We start from the raw sequence: 15,431 nt of genomic DNA, 5'->3' as shown, positions 1-15,431 counted from the left end.
TGCCAGTGCCATTTGTTAATAACTGGCACATTTGTATAGAAACCACAACTTATTTTTTCATGCATGAATTTTGGTTGTCCATTACCCATTGACACATTTGTATAAAAACCATGACTTTATGCATGTTTTTGTTTTTAATGTGTGGATTGCCTTTGTCCATTACCCGTTTATTAGGTATTGTCATATTTTAACACCAACCATAATTTTCTTTGATTTGAATTGCTGTTACTGCTACTTCCCATTAGTTAGTCATTGTTATATTTTACAGAAGCCATGAGAATAAGCTTTTGTGTGTGAACTCCATGCAGAAACCAATGAGAGGATTTGCTTTTTGAATGTCTGCCCTCATGAAGTCATCCACAGCCTCTTCTACAATAAGTACAACGACTCACTTATTACGGTATTCGTTAATGCTCATGAGATATTCAACTCTTTCAAATGCAGATCCAAAAACATTGAGTGATTGCATTCTGTGTCTATCCATTCAAATCCTCCTCTTTGATCGATGTTTAAAACTTATTTTGCTTACATGATTTTTCATTTATGTTCTTAGATACATTCGGAGGGGCAAGCCGGATGCCGGGTTTTCTCTTTTCCAGTCTGAATGTTTGAAATGGTCTGGATATGTAGAGTTTGATAATCTAAAAAAAAATGTCCTAACTTACTTAGCAGAAAATAGGTACCTTCCTCGTTCTCTTATCTTTCTATTCCACCTCTACTGTTAATCTGTTATTTAAGTGTTTGCTATGTTCATTGGTTGTTTTATCTAACACACTTTCGCCCAATGCTCAGTATTTACAAGGTCTTTGATCTTAATTAAAGACCACACCTTGCTATACTCGATTTCAGATAGAATGTTTAAGACATCAAGATCAGGTAGTTTCTGTTTTTCTTGGGCAATCTTTGTTCTACAAGTTTCAGTTTCTGCAAAAAACCTATCTGCTAAATAAATTGTGTCAACTTTTGTGGGTATTTTGATCTTATTGTTCGCTTGTAAAAAATATTCGGGGTCCTTATTTTATGACTGATGGTTGAGGTGGTCATAATTTTGAAATAAGATTTACAGATTCACTTCCTTTATTGAATGCTTTGGTCATTTTGGATTCTGGTTAAGCTCTTGCTTTAGATATATTTTGCACCACACCACCTAAACATGTTTATTACATGAAAGATGAAATCCTTAATGAAATTGAGGCACTGAATAAGCTGTTTTTGGGTGAATTTCTCATTTGTGAATGTGAGAGAAAGAAAAGTTTCTTTGTTAAATGATTTCAAGGTTTTGTTAAACAGATTCCTATCTTCTCCCACAGTCCTCACCTGATTCAAGCTCATAATATGGGAAAAACACCACTAAAACCATGAGAAGTTTACTTTTAAGCATCTTCTCATCTTCTGGAATGCGATTGATTTTTAAGCAACTTCCAGCCCTGTATATCCTCCCATGTGTGTCTTCTCTAGTGATGTAAAGAACATCTAGTTTCCTCACACTATCTTTTGTGTCTCCTGTCATCTCTCAATTGCCACTTACCCTTCTATGGTTACTTCCACTAACTTTATCCCTGTCCTGGCCCTGTATTTCAGTTGATGCAAGATCCCTATATGCATGGTCCTCATCAATTCATCCATACATTTTCTGTAAGTTTGCTGCCACTCTCTCAGAATCTCTTTCACTCTGTACTTTTTCAAATAAATGGAATGGAGCTCAGCCCTTTACAGCTTGGGAAAATTTCTCTATAAAGTGTAAACCCAAAATTAACAGCTTATTTTCCAAAAATTCTCAGATGATCACCTCATTTTCCAGACCTTCCCTTATATGACTTCCTTCATCTTTACACCTATGACTTCCTCTTGCCATCTTTACACCTTTTTGTTCTCTCATCATATTTCCATCCTTATCCCTTTTTCTTCTCTCTTACACCAACATGCCTTACTGTTAGATGCATCTTTTGGTTTCTTAGTCTCATTCTATGTACATGGGTTAATGGTCCATCAATATCCTAGTGGGAGTTGCTAATAATATGAAAGATTATAAGAGATTTATCTCACTTGGTTATATTACATTTAAGCTATTGCTTTCTTTCAAGGTAGTTGATGGTTCTCATGTTGATTTTGGGAGGACCATTTATATTCCTCCTGCTCCTTGTTTGGATTTCCCACAACTTATCATCTATCATCCTTTGTTCTCTTCTCGTGTAGTCTGGAAAGGGATTTGGTCTTTTGATCTTTTTATTGTGCATATCTATTTTTCAATTCCAAACACATTGAATATAGTATCATAAATGATAAGCCTATTGTAAGTCCATAGCTCCCTCTAAGGTTAAGTCTTATATTTGGGCTATAATGCTTAAGAGAATTAATACAAATGACATGCTACATGTATTTTTCCTAATGTGTTATACTTAGTGCTAGATTTTATACGTATTTCTTTGTTTGCATTTTTGGAGAATGCTTGGTGCCAATTCCCCAGGTCCTTGAACCAATTTTTCATTAATTAGCTTTACTGATTTTAGTAGAAGTATAGAAGCCAGGCTTTTGTGGTAATACATAATCTATGCTAACACTTTGGCGTATTTGGTTAGTGTGTAATTCTGTCATCTTTAAGTAGATCAACTTGGTGTGTAATTCTATCATCTTTAAGTACAGCTACTTGGTGTAAAGTACATGGTCTTTTTAAAAGTTATTTCTATCTCCTCTCTTGGTTGGTTTTCTTTTTTAAGTAGGATCTCTTCCTATACTTCCCTTTATTTTGATCAATTACTTCTTTTGTTACTTTATATCTTCCTTTTGATTTTGTTCCTTTTATATGCATATTACTTGATGTTTTGTTATAGTTCTAGCATCATGTTATTAATTTTCAATAGAATCAGTGGTCATATTCCCCTCAAGATTACATCCATTGAAAATGGTACAGTTCTCAAAACATTCAAACACCTGCTTCATCAGAATAAACAAGTGGACTTCATAGAGCTATTTCATGAAAAGCTTCTAGTCAAGCAAGAAAATGAGAATCAGTTGTTTCTTACTTTCATAAATGGAACAGTATCTGTTTGGAGCTTTTGTGGGGAGCTTGTTACCCAATTTGAGGATCACCAGCTGTGGCATCCAGATTGCTATACAAATAACACATACATAACAAAAGACCAGGATCTCATTATCTCTTATTGCAAGGCAGATTCTGATGATCAATGGATGGAAGGCAATGGTAATCATCTTTGAGACTAATTGTTCTTTGATTTCTGAATGGAGTAATCATAAACGTCTCTTAATTTGTTGAAGTGGTCTTATTATCTTTATAATCTGCTTCTTGGCACAGCTGGCTCCATTAATGTTAGTGATATCTTGACCGGGAAATGCGTGGCTAAACTGAACGCAACAAGTAGCAGCATCAAGGCGGACGAGTGCAACAACAGTGCTTGCAACTGCAACAAGCAAAGTCATTCATGCCTATTAAGGAGTTCAGTTGCAGAGGCTTTGGAGGAAGTCACTGCCCTCTTTTATGACGAAGATAGAAATGAAATATATGCTGGTAACAGACATGATCTTGATCATGTATGGTCTAACTAATGACAAGAGTTTCTGGTTTCTTCTGGCTCCATGGCCCCAGGAATCCCATGTTTGGTTTTGCAATTTTGCTGATATTGTTTCAGCACCGGATTTCTCTAAAATCCAAGCTGCCTCAGCATTGTAACATTAGCTTATGTGAAATTAGTTTCTATGTAAAGAACAATCACTAGTGAAAAAATTTTGAGGCCAATGAGACATCACTCATCATTAAACCTTTTAGATTGGTAGAAAAAAATGAAGTATGAGGATGAACAATAACTCTTTTAAAGTTACTCTTGGAATTCATAGGGGACAATGTGAGATGAAAGCAAAAAGGGCAGATTGTATGGAATTTTATACCTCATTTGTGTCATTGTTGTGAATCTCTCTATAAATCTGTTTTTCATTTGTCTATTGTCGTTTTTCTTGGAGAATGAGTAAGAACATAGGCCCTATGAGTTCTGGACATGGTCTTGTATGCCGGTGTTGTAGTGTTCATTGTTATGCAACCATTTTTTCTTTCTAAGATTTTTCTCGGAACTGAGACCCCCTAATGCTCCTATTCTTATGCTGCTATTTCAACCTTTTAATTTCTCGTGTTTTGTGATCATGTTTTGGCACAACGGCATTTTGTTTTTTAACTTTAGATTAGAAATGAAATAGAGGAAAGAAATAGAAAGAAAAGAAAAAGATATAAATAGAGGATAGAATGGATTGAAATAAAGAGAGTGGTTTGATGTGAATGAGAAAGAATTTTTTTACTAGTTATTAAATCAAATTAAATTTAATATTAAAATTAAAAAAAATATTTGAAAGCAATAAAAAATTAAATGTTCAAAGATGACATACTTAAATAAATCTTTGAAAGCAATAAAAAAATATTTGAAAGCAATGAAAGTGAAATAATTTATAAAAGTGATCTTCTCTCATTACTTAAATAAATCCTTTTAAAGATGACATACTATCATTCAAAGATACTTTCTACAAATCTTTTTATTTAAAGATGAGGATTTCAATTCATTATATACTCTATGATTTAAATTTAGTTAAGGGATAAAATGTGTCATTTCTTGAGCAGCAATAAATTAACTAACTTTTTAAAATTTTAAATTAATTCAAATATTGATGATTGGATAAAAAAAGATAACTGTTTAACAAAAAAAATTTAAAAAAATGTTTAACTTTAATTGAAACTTATGAATGAAGACTATATATCAACAGTTAGAATCAATCTTTTTTTTTATATTCTAAGCATGACACATGAGCTAAGCTGGTATTTATGATAAGAATTTTTGTGCCAGTTTTCAATCTTTACGAATATTAAAGAGCATAATTATCTAGTTGGACGGATTACTAATGCGAAGGTATTAATCAACAACTTGCTTTGGTCTAAATAAATTGAATGGTATTAGATTCCTTTCATCATCGCCATGGGGTGTTTGAACTTTGACGAAAAGAATAACTTTCAGGTCTATACAAAGAAAGAAAAAATCTTGTCAACATAATTTTATTCTAAAAAGTCAAATTAGAGCCTTTAAAATCTTATACAAAATGGCTGTATCACACTAGGTTTTGATTTTCAGTCAAATTGGTGGTCGCTATACATGGTTTGAGACTTTGAGTATTTTATTGCTTCTCAAAAATCCGATTGTACAAATCCAACCAACCTGAGCATTCCATTTGATGGAGCTAGCCAAACCGGATTTTAATTTTTCTTTGGGAAAATGATTCTAAAATTCACCTCCTCCAAAGGTATTTTTATTTTATTTTGTATAATCTTTTTCTTTTATAGATAAAGATAAAATGATATCTTAAGATGATTGAGAGGAATTTTTGGCTAGTTGTGGAGGTAATATTTGAAATGCAAATCCAAAAAGAGAGAAAGAATATTAAAAATGTCTAAATTACATTTTAAAGTATTCTAATTTATAAATGAACTGCACCGACGGTATAAATATAAATAGATATTTTTCTTGTTTGTAAAACTAACCAAAATATGATTAAAAAAATCAATTATCTTATCATTTTGCCTATTTTGGTCGTCCGATCAGGTAAAAGATCTTTGTAATTCATCATTCATATTTTCAAATATTTAACATAGTTACAAGTAATATCACAATCTAAATTGGAATGCAGTTTTTTTTTTTCTTCACTTAATTGATGCTGGTCAGATTTTTAGTCCAAAAAGAAAATTCACGTGTCATGTTTCCATTCTTATATCCTACTAAGTCTTCAATCAAAAGTTCCAATATCGAATATTCCGAAAAAAAAAAAGGAAACAGAAAAGAAAACCCTTTTTCTAGAAATAAACAATCCAATTGAAACACGATTCTAGATCTGATTCAGAGGAAAAATGCATATCATCAAATATTGGATTTTAAATTTGACACACAGACTTGTACGTAAAGATTTATCTAGAGAAACCGGTCAAATTAATTTATAACAGGAACAACCATTTCCATGGTCATAGCTCAGTAAAATTCAATCCTATTGGCACATAATTTTTAACACAACATTCGATCAAAATGCAAGTTTTGTAAAGCATGATTGAAATAGGAGACACATCAACATCATAACACACGAATCAGCCCTAGTAAAGGCATTTCACAAGCATGATTTAGAGATGGCCTTGCAAATTGCCAATCACAAAATACCTAACTCAAATGTAATTCAGCATAATCATAGAAAGTTAAAAGAGAGTGCCAAAATGCCATTAATTAGGTATACTTTTCTGTCAACTGCAGACTGGTATTGGTAACTCATAAGAACAAAACCACCACACATGTGGAATAAGGATGAAAACTTTCAATTATTTTGAGGGCTGCAATCTACAGCTTTCCCTGTTTGTTTTTCAAATTATAAAAATTCATCTATTGGTTCCTAGTTATCAACCACTTCTACGAGAGTTGTCTCATAGTCGCTGGGAGCCTCGAATCCATGAAGATTCATCACAGTTGCAGCAACGTTGGCAAGCCCGCCGGTTGGAACATCATTTCGGAATCTTACACCAGGGGCCAATCCGGGACCACCAATAGCAATTGGCACCTAAACCAGCAAGGAAAAGTATGAGATTTGGAACCAAAATTAAGGTTGGTGTCTAATAATTACTATGCAAGTATATAAAGAAGAAATGCCTGCATCTTAATGTTTTATCTAAAGAACAAAACTTTTATAAATCCTTGTGTACTTTTAGTGTTATTCTCTAATCAGAATTGAAGTTTCATCTTGGTAAACATCGCAAATATTATGTGGATTACTGAAATAAAACTTCAATTTTAATTGAAAAACAACACCAAAAGTAGCTAAGGAACTGCATGTAAGTTTTGTCTTTATCTGAATTGATTGGATAAGGGCCATTTTGATTAGCCTTTGAAAATAGACACCAATTTATCCAAATTAAATTTATAATTGTATTTTTGGAGATCCCACTAGTCATCCATAACTCATTGAAATTTGACAGCAGAGAATATTGTAATTCATGTAAACTTCTAATCAATGACTGACATAATTTGCAAAACTTACAGGCTCAAGAGTATGGGAAGTAAGAATCTGGATTTTTCCATCCTTGCCTAGAAGTGGTTTTCCAGATTTATCCCTCTTGACCATATCCTCTGCATTCCCATGGTCAGCGGTGACAACATAAATTCCACCCACTTGCTCTATTGCATCAAGAATCATCTGCAATTACACATGTAAATATACATTAATCAATACAATGAGTAGCTATTTAGCCTTCATCTCTGTTGTTTGTTTCTTTATAGCAGTAATTGCTTAATTGGCAAGATACAACAAGATTAATGACCAGCCACCCAAAGAAATTTGGGGCATAAAGCTATTTGGTGAGTTAATCAAGTCCACAGAAAAAGCTAAAAATAATTTGTATTTATAAAGTAAAATGAAAAAAGGACAAATAATTGCAAAAAGATTATGGAATTGCCATTGTCAATGCTTCCAACAAGGGAAAAAGAACTTGATCATTAACATCTAAGGGACAATTAGTGGTGAGAGTGAAGGAACAGGTGATATAAATTCCTTCAGTTGACCAGACAATATGCCAAAAAAACAGAGTGAAGGAACTTGGATCCTCTAATTTTAGTTCTCAACATAACCTAGTTATTTTAAAAATTGATAGACACAACACTTCAGAGTCACATGACTTGATGTCTTAAGCTTAACTGTGCATACAAGTCAAACAAGATACACTCCTCTCTTTTCCCATATAAGATTAGCTTTCTCACCAAATCACTCTCTATATACACATAACACACGGAATGTTCTCAAGCTTAAACTGGTGCACTTGTTAATACTGATTAATCACCCGCATACTACTTTACTCTAGTTTTACTCGTGAAATAAAGAATTCCCAAAAAATTCAGCTAGAGCTTAAAAAGAATATAACAAACTTTATTTAAAGAAATGCTCCAACAAATTTGAAAATTAAGCTTCATACCTTCACAGCAGCATCAGCTGCCTTGCAAGCCACAACTGTTGCTTCAATGTCACCTGTATGCCCCACCATGTCACCATTTGGAAGGTTGACGCGTACCTATACAACAGACAAAATAAGAGAGTAAATAAAAGTTTAATTAGATCACGATTCCCAAAATCACGGTGAACCATTTAGTTACCTGATCAAATTTCCCGCTAAGAATAGCATCCCTAGCCTTTTCAGCAATCTGCAATGCTTTCATTAATGGTTGTTCATTGAATGTAATCCCAGAGTCACTGGGAATTTCCACATACTCCTCCAATTCTGAATTAAAATACCCAGAGCGGTTTCCATTCCAGAAGAATGTGACGTGACCAAATTTAACAGTCTCACTGTTGACAAAGAAATTCATACAAGTGACTATGATGGCCATCATTTAACAGATAAGTACTAGATAATGAAGAGTTCTTAAGGTAAACAAAATGTTGCAAAGGAAGTCTCAAAGGAGATATGAATTTAAACCTCTCATTTCTCCCCACACAAAGTTGTTATCTTATTAATTATTAACCCCAGTTTGAAAGACTCAAATGAGAAACATTTGTTCATCAGGTAGGGCCATCAATATAAACACAGTGGCTTCTCATGTATCACACAGTTCCCATCATTCACCAACAAAAACAGAATAAGCAGGTAGAAGTATTATGGTCTTCCATAAATTACAGTATAATAAAAATCCTACTAACGATTAAAATAGTGATAAAAGACAACTACCTGCAAGCAAAAGTCCGAATACCATTATACACTAAATATTCACCAGAAGTCCTGTCAATCTCTGGTGGAGAAACAAGGTAATGACTTGGAAGTTTCAATTCACCATCATATTCAAGCATTCCAGCATAGCGGATTTTTGGGAAACGAACTCTATCAAATTTGTCAAAATTTTCATATTCAAGAGCTTTAGCAATCATTGTCATACGATCAGCTCGGAAGTTGAATGTAACAACAGCATCTCCATCAACTATCGGACCAACAGGTTTCCCACTCTCGTCAACAATAACAAAAGGAGGCAGATACTGATCATTGGCCTTTGGTTCTGCCCTCAGCTTCTTGACAGCTTCAAGAGCATTTGTAAACTTATAAGGGGCTTCACCAAGAACTTGAGCATCCCACCCTCGTTTCACAACATTCCAGTCATTCTGTAGATTGTTTTGAAAACAGTGAATCTTAAATAGAAATATGCACTAAATAAAAACATTTCAAATTTTTAAAGCAATTTTTTTGCATTTCTTTGTCAAACTTCAGAGGTAATATAGCATTACAATAGATGCAAAGCTGCACAAAAATCAGTGACAGAGACTAGTTAAAAAGTTAAATGGTGTGGGTTAAGTACCAGCATAAGATGATAAAATATAAAGCTAAATTTGAAGTGAAACAATGGAATGTTCACAATCTATCTAATGAATTCTATAATTGACCATAACATTTTCAAATTTAGAGAGAAGCGAAATGCAGAACACAGCTCACATATGTAATCATGCATCATAAAGTAAACTACCATTAAATTTGTAAATATTATGATATAATAGCTGTTAACACACGCCTATCCCATCTTTTAATGAATTAAAATAGTCTTGTATACAAATAAACAGAGTGGCAAGAGAATTAATTAATTGTGAAAATATAAAACATTTTTTAACATTTGTTTTAAAGCGGGGAGGGGGAGGGGGGGGGGGGGGGTATTACAACTAAAATCCGTATGGGAGTGCAGTAATGAGCAGTAATGAAATATGTCCGTGTTATGTGAACTGAAGGTCATTTCCAGGTCACTATACCTCATAACGATCCATTGTGACATTCATACGACCTCCACCTGATGCTATCCTAGCATCAACACCTTTCTCACGCAAGTTTGCAAGATCATTTTCTAGGGTTTCCACAAACCCCACACTTGAACCATCCAAAACATCACGGCCATCTGTAAGAATATGGACACGGACTCTTTTAACACCTCGCTCGCTAACTCCTTTAAGCAACAACTGTACAAAAATACTTAGTTAGAAAGAATAAACTGTATACACAAGAAGGAAAAACAACTCCAACCCCAAATAATCACCTGCAACTGATCAAGTCTGGAGTGAACTCCACCATCACTCAGTAACCCAATGAGATGCAATGTGCCATTTTCAAAACTTTCCTTTATGTACTTGAAACCTCCTCCTTCAAAAAATTTTCCAGAGGCTAGAGCTAGGTCGACAAGCTTAGCACTAAAATGAACAAACACAAACCAAGATATCCCAATCATCACACATGCTAGAAATGATTTTAAAACAAGAAATGGAGACTATATAGCATAGCTAATAGGGAAGACAATAACTAAACATTTCAAGATGGTAAGCGTGCAATTATAAATCCCAATTCCACTGAAGTACATGATCACAATTCCTATTAACTGCTAGTGGCAGTAACCAAGTTCATAAAGAACAGTCCACAACCAATGCGGCCGGATCTGCCCGCAATATCCCTAAATCGACAGCCATGCGACCACAATTTAAAACCTTGGTAGTAACATAAGCATGGGGCCAAATAGATGAAAAAGAGAGGCTAGTTTTAGTTTACCCCTGAGCAAATATGCGACCAGCCCCAAGAGCATTGTGACCAACTTCACTATTACCCATGTCATCTTCTGTTGGAAGGCCTACAGCGGTACCATGAGCCCTAACCAATCTCCACCGTTCAGGGGCACCCTGTAAGACAATAAAAATCCTGATTAATTTCATCTAACCAGTCTACTTCGGTTCGGAGGCAACCCTGTTTGAAACACCGTCGGCTACTAAAAATGGACACCTCTTCCATATTCGAACCTTGGTTCGTCATGTTGTGAGGGACTAGCCGTTTTCCACAAGACCCAACCCCCGTTTGTAAAATAGCAATAGATCTTTGAAATCTGTAAATAAAAATTGGATCCAAAAAGTGCAAAAAAATGAACCTTTTTAAGAGAATCCATGCAGGGTGTTTCAGCCTTGTGGATGCAGTTGTACTCATTGGGTGTGGCCTCTCCCCAACCATCCAACACCACCACAGCCACAGTCTTACCCTTTGGAAGCTTTGGATGATCCGCCAATTTCCATGAGAAACCTGTGCTACCCATCTGCGCCTTTTTGTTTTTTTCCTATCAGATTCAGATTCAATGGTAAATCCAAATATACAACATCATCATTCAGATACACTAATAATAATAATCATTCATTACCCATCTGGGTTTTGTTTTTCTTTTTTATTCAAATTCAGATTCAATGACGAATCTAGATAGACATGCACTAACAATTATAATAACCGTTACATGTGATGTGATATGAGACATCTATGGACAGTTGGAACATACCTGCTTTCTTTCTTTCTGGGTGTCAGCCGCAACTACGAACTAACAACACAAATGTCACAGAGGTAACCTAACAAGACCAAACCTTGTGCCTGTGACTTGTGTGTGTTGTGTGGTTTGGTGTATATAAATACAATTTTATTGTACAACTGTTATAGTATAGTCTAGTAGCGTCGCTATTTTCTTTCTTCTTCTTCTTTTTTTTTTTTTCTATTTACTTATTGGAGAAAAAGTTGGGCACGTGAATCCTGAGAGAAGATTACGAGTAGCCATGAATAGAAGAGAAAGAAAAATGAAATTTAATTTAAATATATTAATGTAAATAAATTTATATATTACTTTTCAATCACAGATTATCATAAAGTAGTAAAATTGTTGATTAAAATAATTAATTTAAAATTATATTTAGAATAATAATTAAAAATGGTTATATTAATAATATATATATATACATAAATAAACCTAAAATTATATAGAAATATTTATGAATAAAATATGTTATGCAACTTTAATAAGATCACTAAATCAAAATTTTAAAAAATTAGCCGTTGAAGTTAAAATATTTAAAATTTCATGTAACCTAATATTTCAATTTTCACATCTTAGTTTCAAATAATTATCACATCTTAAAATATCACAATCATTATGTCATTATTCTTTAAAAGTGTAATTAATTTATTATTGTCATCATATTAACTACCACAATGATTATCATTATTACAATCCTTGTCAATGATGAACGATAATATTAACAATAATGATAGTTATGATGATAGTGATGCAATAGTCATGATAAACATAATAATTGGTATAATCTTAAAAAAATGATATAATAATTAAAATATTTTGAAACATAGTATTAAAAATTATTTAGATATTATTTTTGCTTCCTAAATATTTTAGAGATCATATCATATTTGATCATCACAAAAAAATTTAGTTCAATTTTTTAACTATTCTAATATTAATCCTAAAAAAATATTTTAATATTAGTGATTTATTATTTTTAATGTTGATATCATATCATAGTTACTATTTTTTTAAGTTTACTATTTTTAATCTTGAATTAGAGTTAACTAACTTTCAAATTTTAGTTTAGAATAAGAAAATTGACTGATTGTCTACATTTTATCGAGAGATATATAACAATTTAGTAAAATGTCTTAATGTTCCGAAAACAGTTTAATTTTTTTTGAAGAATAATATAATTGTTTTATTTTCTTTAAGTTTAGTTTTAAAGAGAAAAGAGGTTATGCATTTGCAAAGTATAAAAAATTATGCCAATCATTTAATCATAATTTGTTATAATAAGTTTGTTCATTTTTAAAATGATTATCTTAAAATAATTTAAATGATAATTTGTGATTGGATGACGATATAAATATATAGACATTAAATTTAGATTTAAATTATTTTTATATATAAATCTATAAATTGATTTAAATTAATTATATTTATGTATTTAAACAAGTTTAAATCTTTTTTAATCTGTATTATTTCTATTTTAATTGAGTTTAAAAATATTTATACTATAACAGACCGAATATTCGTTAATATGTTTGGTATATTCGTCATATATATATATATATATAGGCTGAAGCATGAAAACATGGGAGGTATTTTCTATAGCAGACTAGCGTGCTCTACTACTATGCTGGCGTGGGCAGCAGGCAAACAGCGTCATTCTCCATGCCTCTTTTCTTTTTCCAAAGGAAAATGTTTTTTTTTTTTCCTTCTAGAACCAGGTGTTCCCTTGAACTTTAGAAAAATATTTGTGAGATGAGAATATAAAAATATAAATAATAAATAAAATAGAAAACTCATTGTATAAAGTAATAATTATTTAATATATAAATAATGAGATTGTTTTCAAAAAAATTGCCAAAAAGTATCATGTCGATTTTTTTTCTAACATGACATTGGTACAATATAGTCTATGCAGAAATCTTTGTTGATAATCATAATTACATATATGGTGATATTGTGATGTACACCATATGAATTTGGGATAAATAAGGTGTTCTTAATTTTTTTTACAGGTTAATAATCAATTTGGTTCCGAAAAGTATAAATTAGACTGTAATTTAGAAATAAAGAAAGCAAAACCAGGGACGAATTTACAGTTGCAACGAAAAGAGAGCGGAGAAAGTCTCTTTTGCGAAGAAAAGGAAAGAAAATTGAAGTTTCCACCTTTCTGTATTGTTAATGAGAGTAAAAATGAACAATAATTGTGATACAACAAAGGTGGAGTCCACACAAAAACTTTCTTCACAAAAGTGGTACAACAAACTCATGAAGCTTGTGTGCACTGAGCCAAAGAGTAAGAGGGTGTCTGAGATTCAGATATCCGAAATTGCTGCTTCATGTGCAGTTTGATTTATAGTGTTGTACAACAAACTCATGAAGCTTTCTTGCAATTGGTTGGAGGAGATATCTGGCATGTTGCAAATGTGAGGGAATACCGAACCATGCATTCCTCGTTGAAGAAGCTTACAAGGACACAAATTAAGGAAGATGAGCTTCAAGGAATTATTTGAAGGCATGGTTCTGTTAAATATTAATATTACAAATATAACCGTCTTTTAATGTTTCTTACTTTTAAAGAAGATTTTTAAAATAATGGTAAAAAGTTATTTGGTTTTAACACGACGGTTTAAAATAGTTTAAAACACTTATTAACCGTCATAAAAAACTCTTTTTCTAATAGTGATCATAGGGGTATCGTTGAACTTCCACTTTCTAAAATTCTTTGCCATCACTTCAGTATCGTATTTAATTATGTTACGTGTGGAAGTAGTCTCAAGGAAATTAAAGTTAATTAGAAAATGTCAAAACAAGTGGCTGTGGTTTGCTGCAATTTCAATGTTAACATTTATTTATAGTTGTAAAGCGAACCGCGAAACCCTCGACATTACAAGATAATTGCGGTTACAGACCGTAAAACCTTTTAATAAAACCTTGCCGAAACATCTGCTCAAAAGAAAACTAATTAATTATAAAGAGAGATTCTTTTTTCTGGTTCAAAATATTTTATTAGGATGAAAATGATAATGTTGGCACATTTTGATCTAGAGTCACGTACACCAAAGATGTAAAGAAAGTATTTCTAAATCATGTGAGCAATTTACACCAATTGTTATAAATTAATACCTTAGTATATCGAAATTAATTCGACTCTTATGAATAAAAACAAATATATATAGAACATTGATAAAATGGTTGATATGATCGATACAATTAGAAAACTTTGTATCATGTGACTCAAAATTTATGTATAATATGAAAATTAAATAAATTCATCTATGGTACCTTATATTATTAAACAAGTTTTCTGTTAATACTATTACAAGTTGCATTGAGTTATTATCTTCTATGATTTTGATACTAATGTGTGGTTGATGATTGTGTACATCACAAACTTAAAGGGGTAAATTAATATCTTGGAATTATATGTTAAAATATTTGTCTAGTTAGCTGCAATATAATATAAGTTTATTGCACGAAATCAATAATTTTTTTCGTGAAGAATTTTCAGATGAATTATCTTTGGGAACTCACCCGCTTCTGTATTGAGCATTCAGATGATACAATTGTAAGCATATATTCATCATGAAAGATTCTAAACCCAAGAGATATACCCATTGCTTATTATAGGAGACGAAAGCTGTTCAAAATGTATAGGTATTTTTATTCATACTATATATTTTATTTAAAATATAACATCTTAGCATATTTCTCTACACATATATGATTCACTAACTGTATATGTGTTGATGGCCTAATATTAAGATTAAATAAACTGTAATATCATATTAAAAATGAATTAGACTTTACTCACTTTCTAAATTTAGTTTAAAAGAAGATTGTCTAAATTTTATAAAGAAATATTCTGATCATGTTCTTAGGCGATGTAAAATGTCTTAATATAATGCTCCGAAAACATTTTAATTTATTTTTAAAGAATAATGAATTATTTTACTTTCTTTAATTTAGTTTTAAATTTATTTTTTATATATAAATCTATAAATTACTTTAAATTAATTATATATGTATTTCATATGTTTAAATATTTTGTTAAAT

General features: G+C 31.9%; 2 protein-coding genes across 2 annotated transcripts; one reads left to right on the top strand and one right to left on the bottom strand.

The window, feature by feature from the left end:
- The first annotated feature begins 322 nt into the window (after positions 1-322).
- LOC100805521 (uncharacterized) lies at positions 323-4,088 on the top strand. Its single transcript, XM_041005193.1, has 2 exons — positions 323-3,202; positions 3,314-4,088. The coding sequence occupies exons 1-2, from the start codon at positions 2,662-2,664 to the stop codon at positions 3,562-3,564; spliced, it is 792 nt and encodes a 263-aa protein (XP_040861127.1). The 5' UTR covers positions 323-2,661; the 3' UTR covers positions 3,565-4,088.
- Positions 4,089-6,232: 2,144 nt separating this feature from the next.
- LOC100794734 (2,3-bisphosphoglycerate-independent phosphoglycerate mutase) lies at positions 6,233-11,537 on the bottom strand. The gene is made up of 10 exons (XM_003534568.4): positions 11,355-11,537; positions 10,959-11,141; positions 10,589-10,716; positions 10,086-10,236; positions 9,805-10,008; positions 8,744-9,168; positions 8,172-8,364; positions 7,994-8,089; positions 7,066-7,221; positions 6,233-6,588 (listed from the first exon to the last, which is right to left on the bottom strand). The coding sequence occupies exons 2-10, from the start codon at positions 11,118-11,120 to the stop codon at positions 6,424-6,426; spliced, it is 1,680 nt and encodes a 559-aa protein (XP_003534616.1). The 5' UTR covers positions 11,121-11,141; positions 11,355-11,537; the 3' UTR covers positions 6,233-6,423.
- Positions 11,538-15,431: the final 3,894 nt, after the last annotated feature.

The sequence above is a fragment of the Glycine max genome, chromosome 9, assembly GCF_000004515.6.
Source record: "Glycine max cultivar Williams 82 chromosome 9, Glycine_max_v4.0, whole genome shotgun sequence".
NCBI classification, from domain to species: Eukaryota; Viridiplantae; Streptophyta; class Magnoliopsida; order Fabales; family Fabaceae; genus Glycine; species Glycine max.
The sequence above is the reverse complement of the archived record's forward strand: the minus strand, read 5'-3'. Positions and strand labels throughout refer to the sequence as shown.

Excerpts from the sequence above, each read along its gene's own strand:
- LOC100805521 (XM_041005193.1), top strand. The coding sequence starts at position 2,662 with ATGGTCTTTTTAAAAGTTATTTCTATCTCCTCTCTTGGTTGGTTTTCT. Across the intron at positions 3,203-3,313 it reads TCAATGGATGGAAGGCAATG|CTGGCTCCATTAATGTTAGT; the intron begins GTAATCATCTTT and ends TTCTTGGCACAG.
- LOC100794734 (XM_003534568.4), bottom strand. The coding sequence starts at position 11,120 with ATGGGTAGCACAGGTTTCTCATGGAAATTGGCGGATCATCCAAAGCTT. Across the intron at positions 10,717-10,958 it reads GCATGGATTCTCTTAAAAAG|GGTGCCCCTGAACGGTGGAG; the intron begins GTTCATTTTTTT and ends ATTGTCTTACAG. Across the intron at positions 8,090-8,171 it reads TTAGCGGGAAATTTGATCAG|GTACGCGTCAACCTTCCAAA; the intron begins GTAACTAAATGG and ends TCTGTTGTATAG.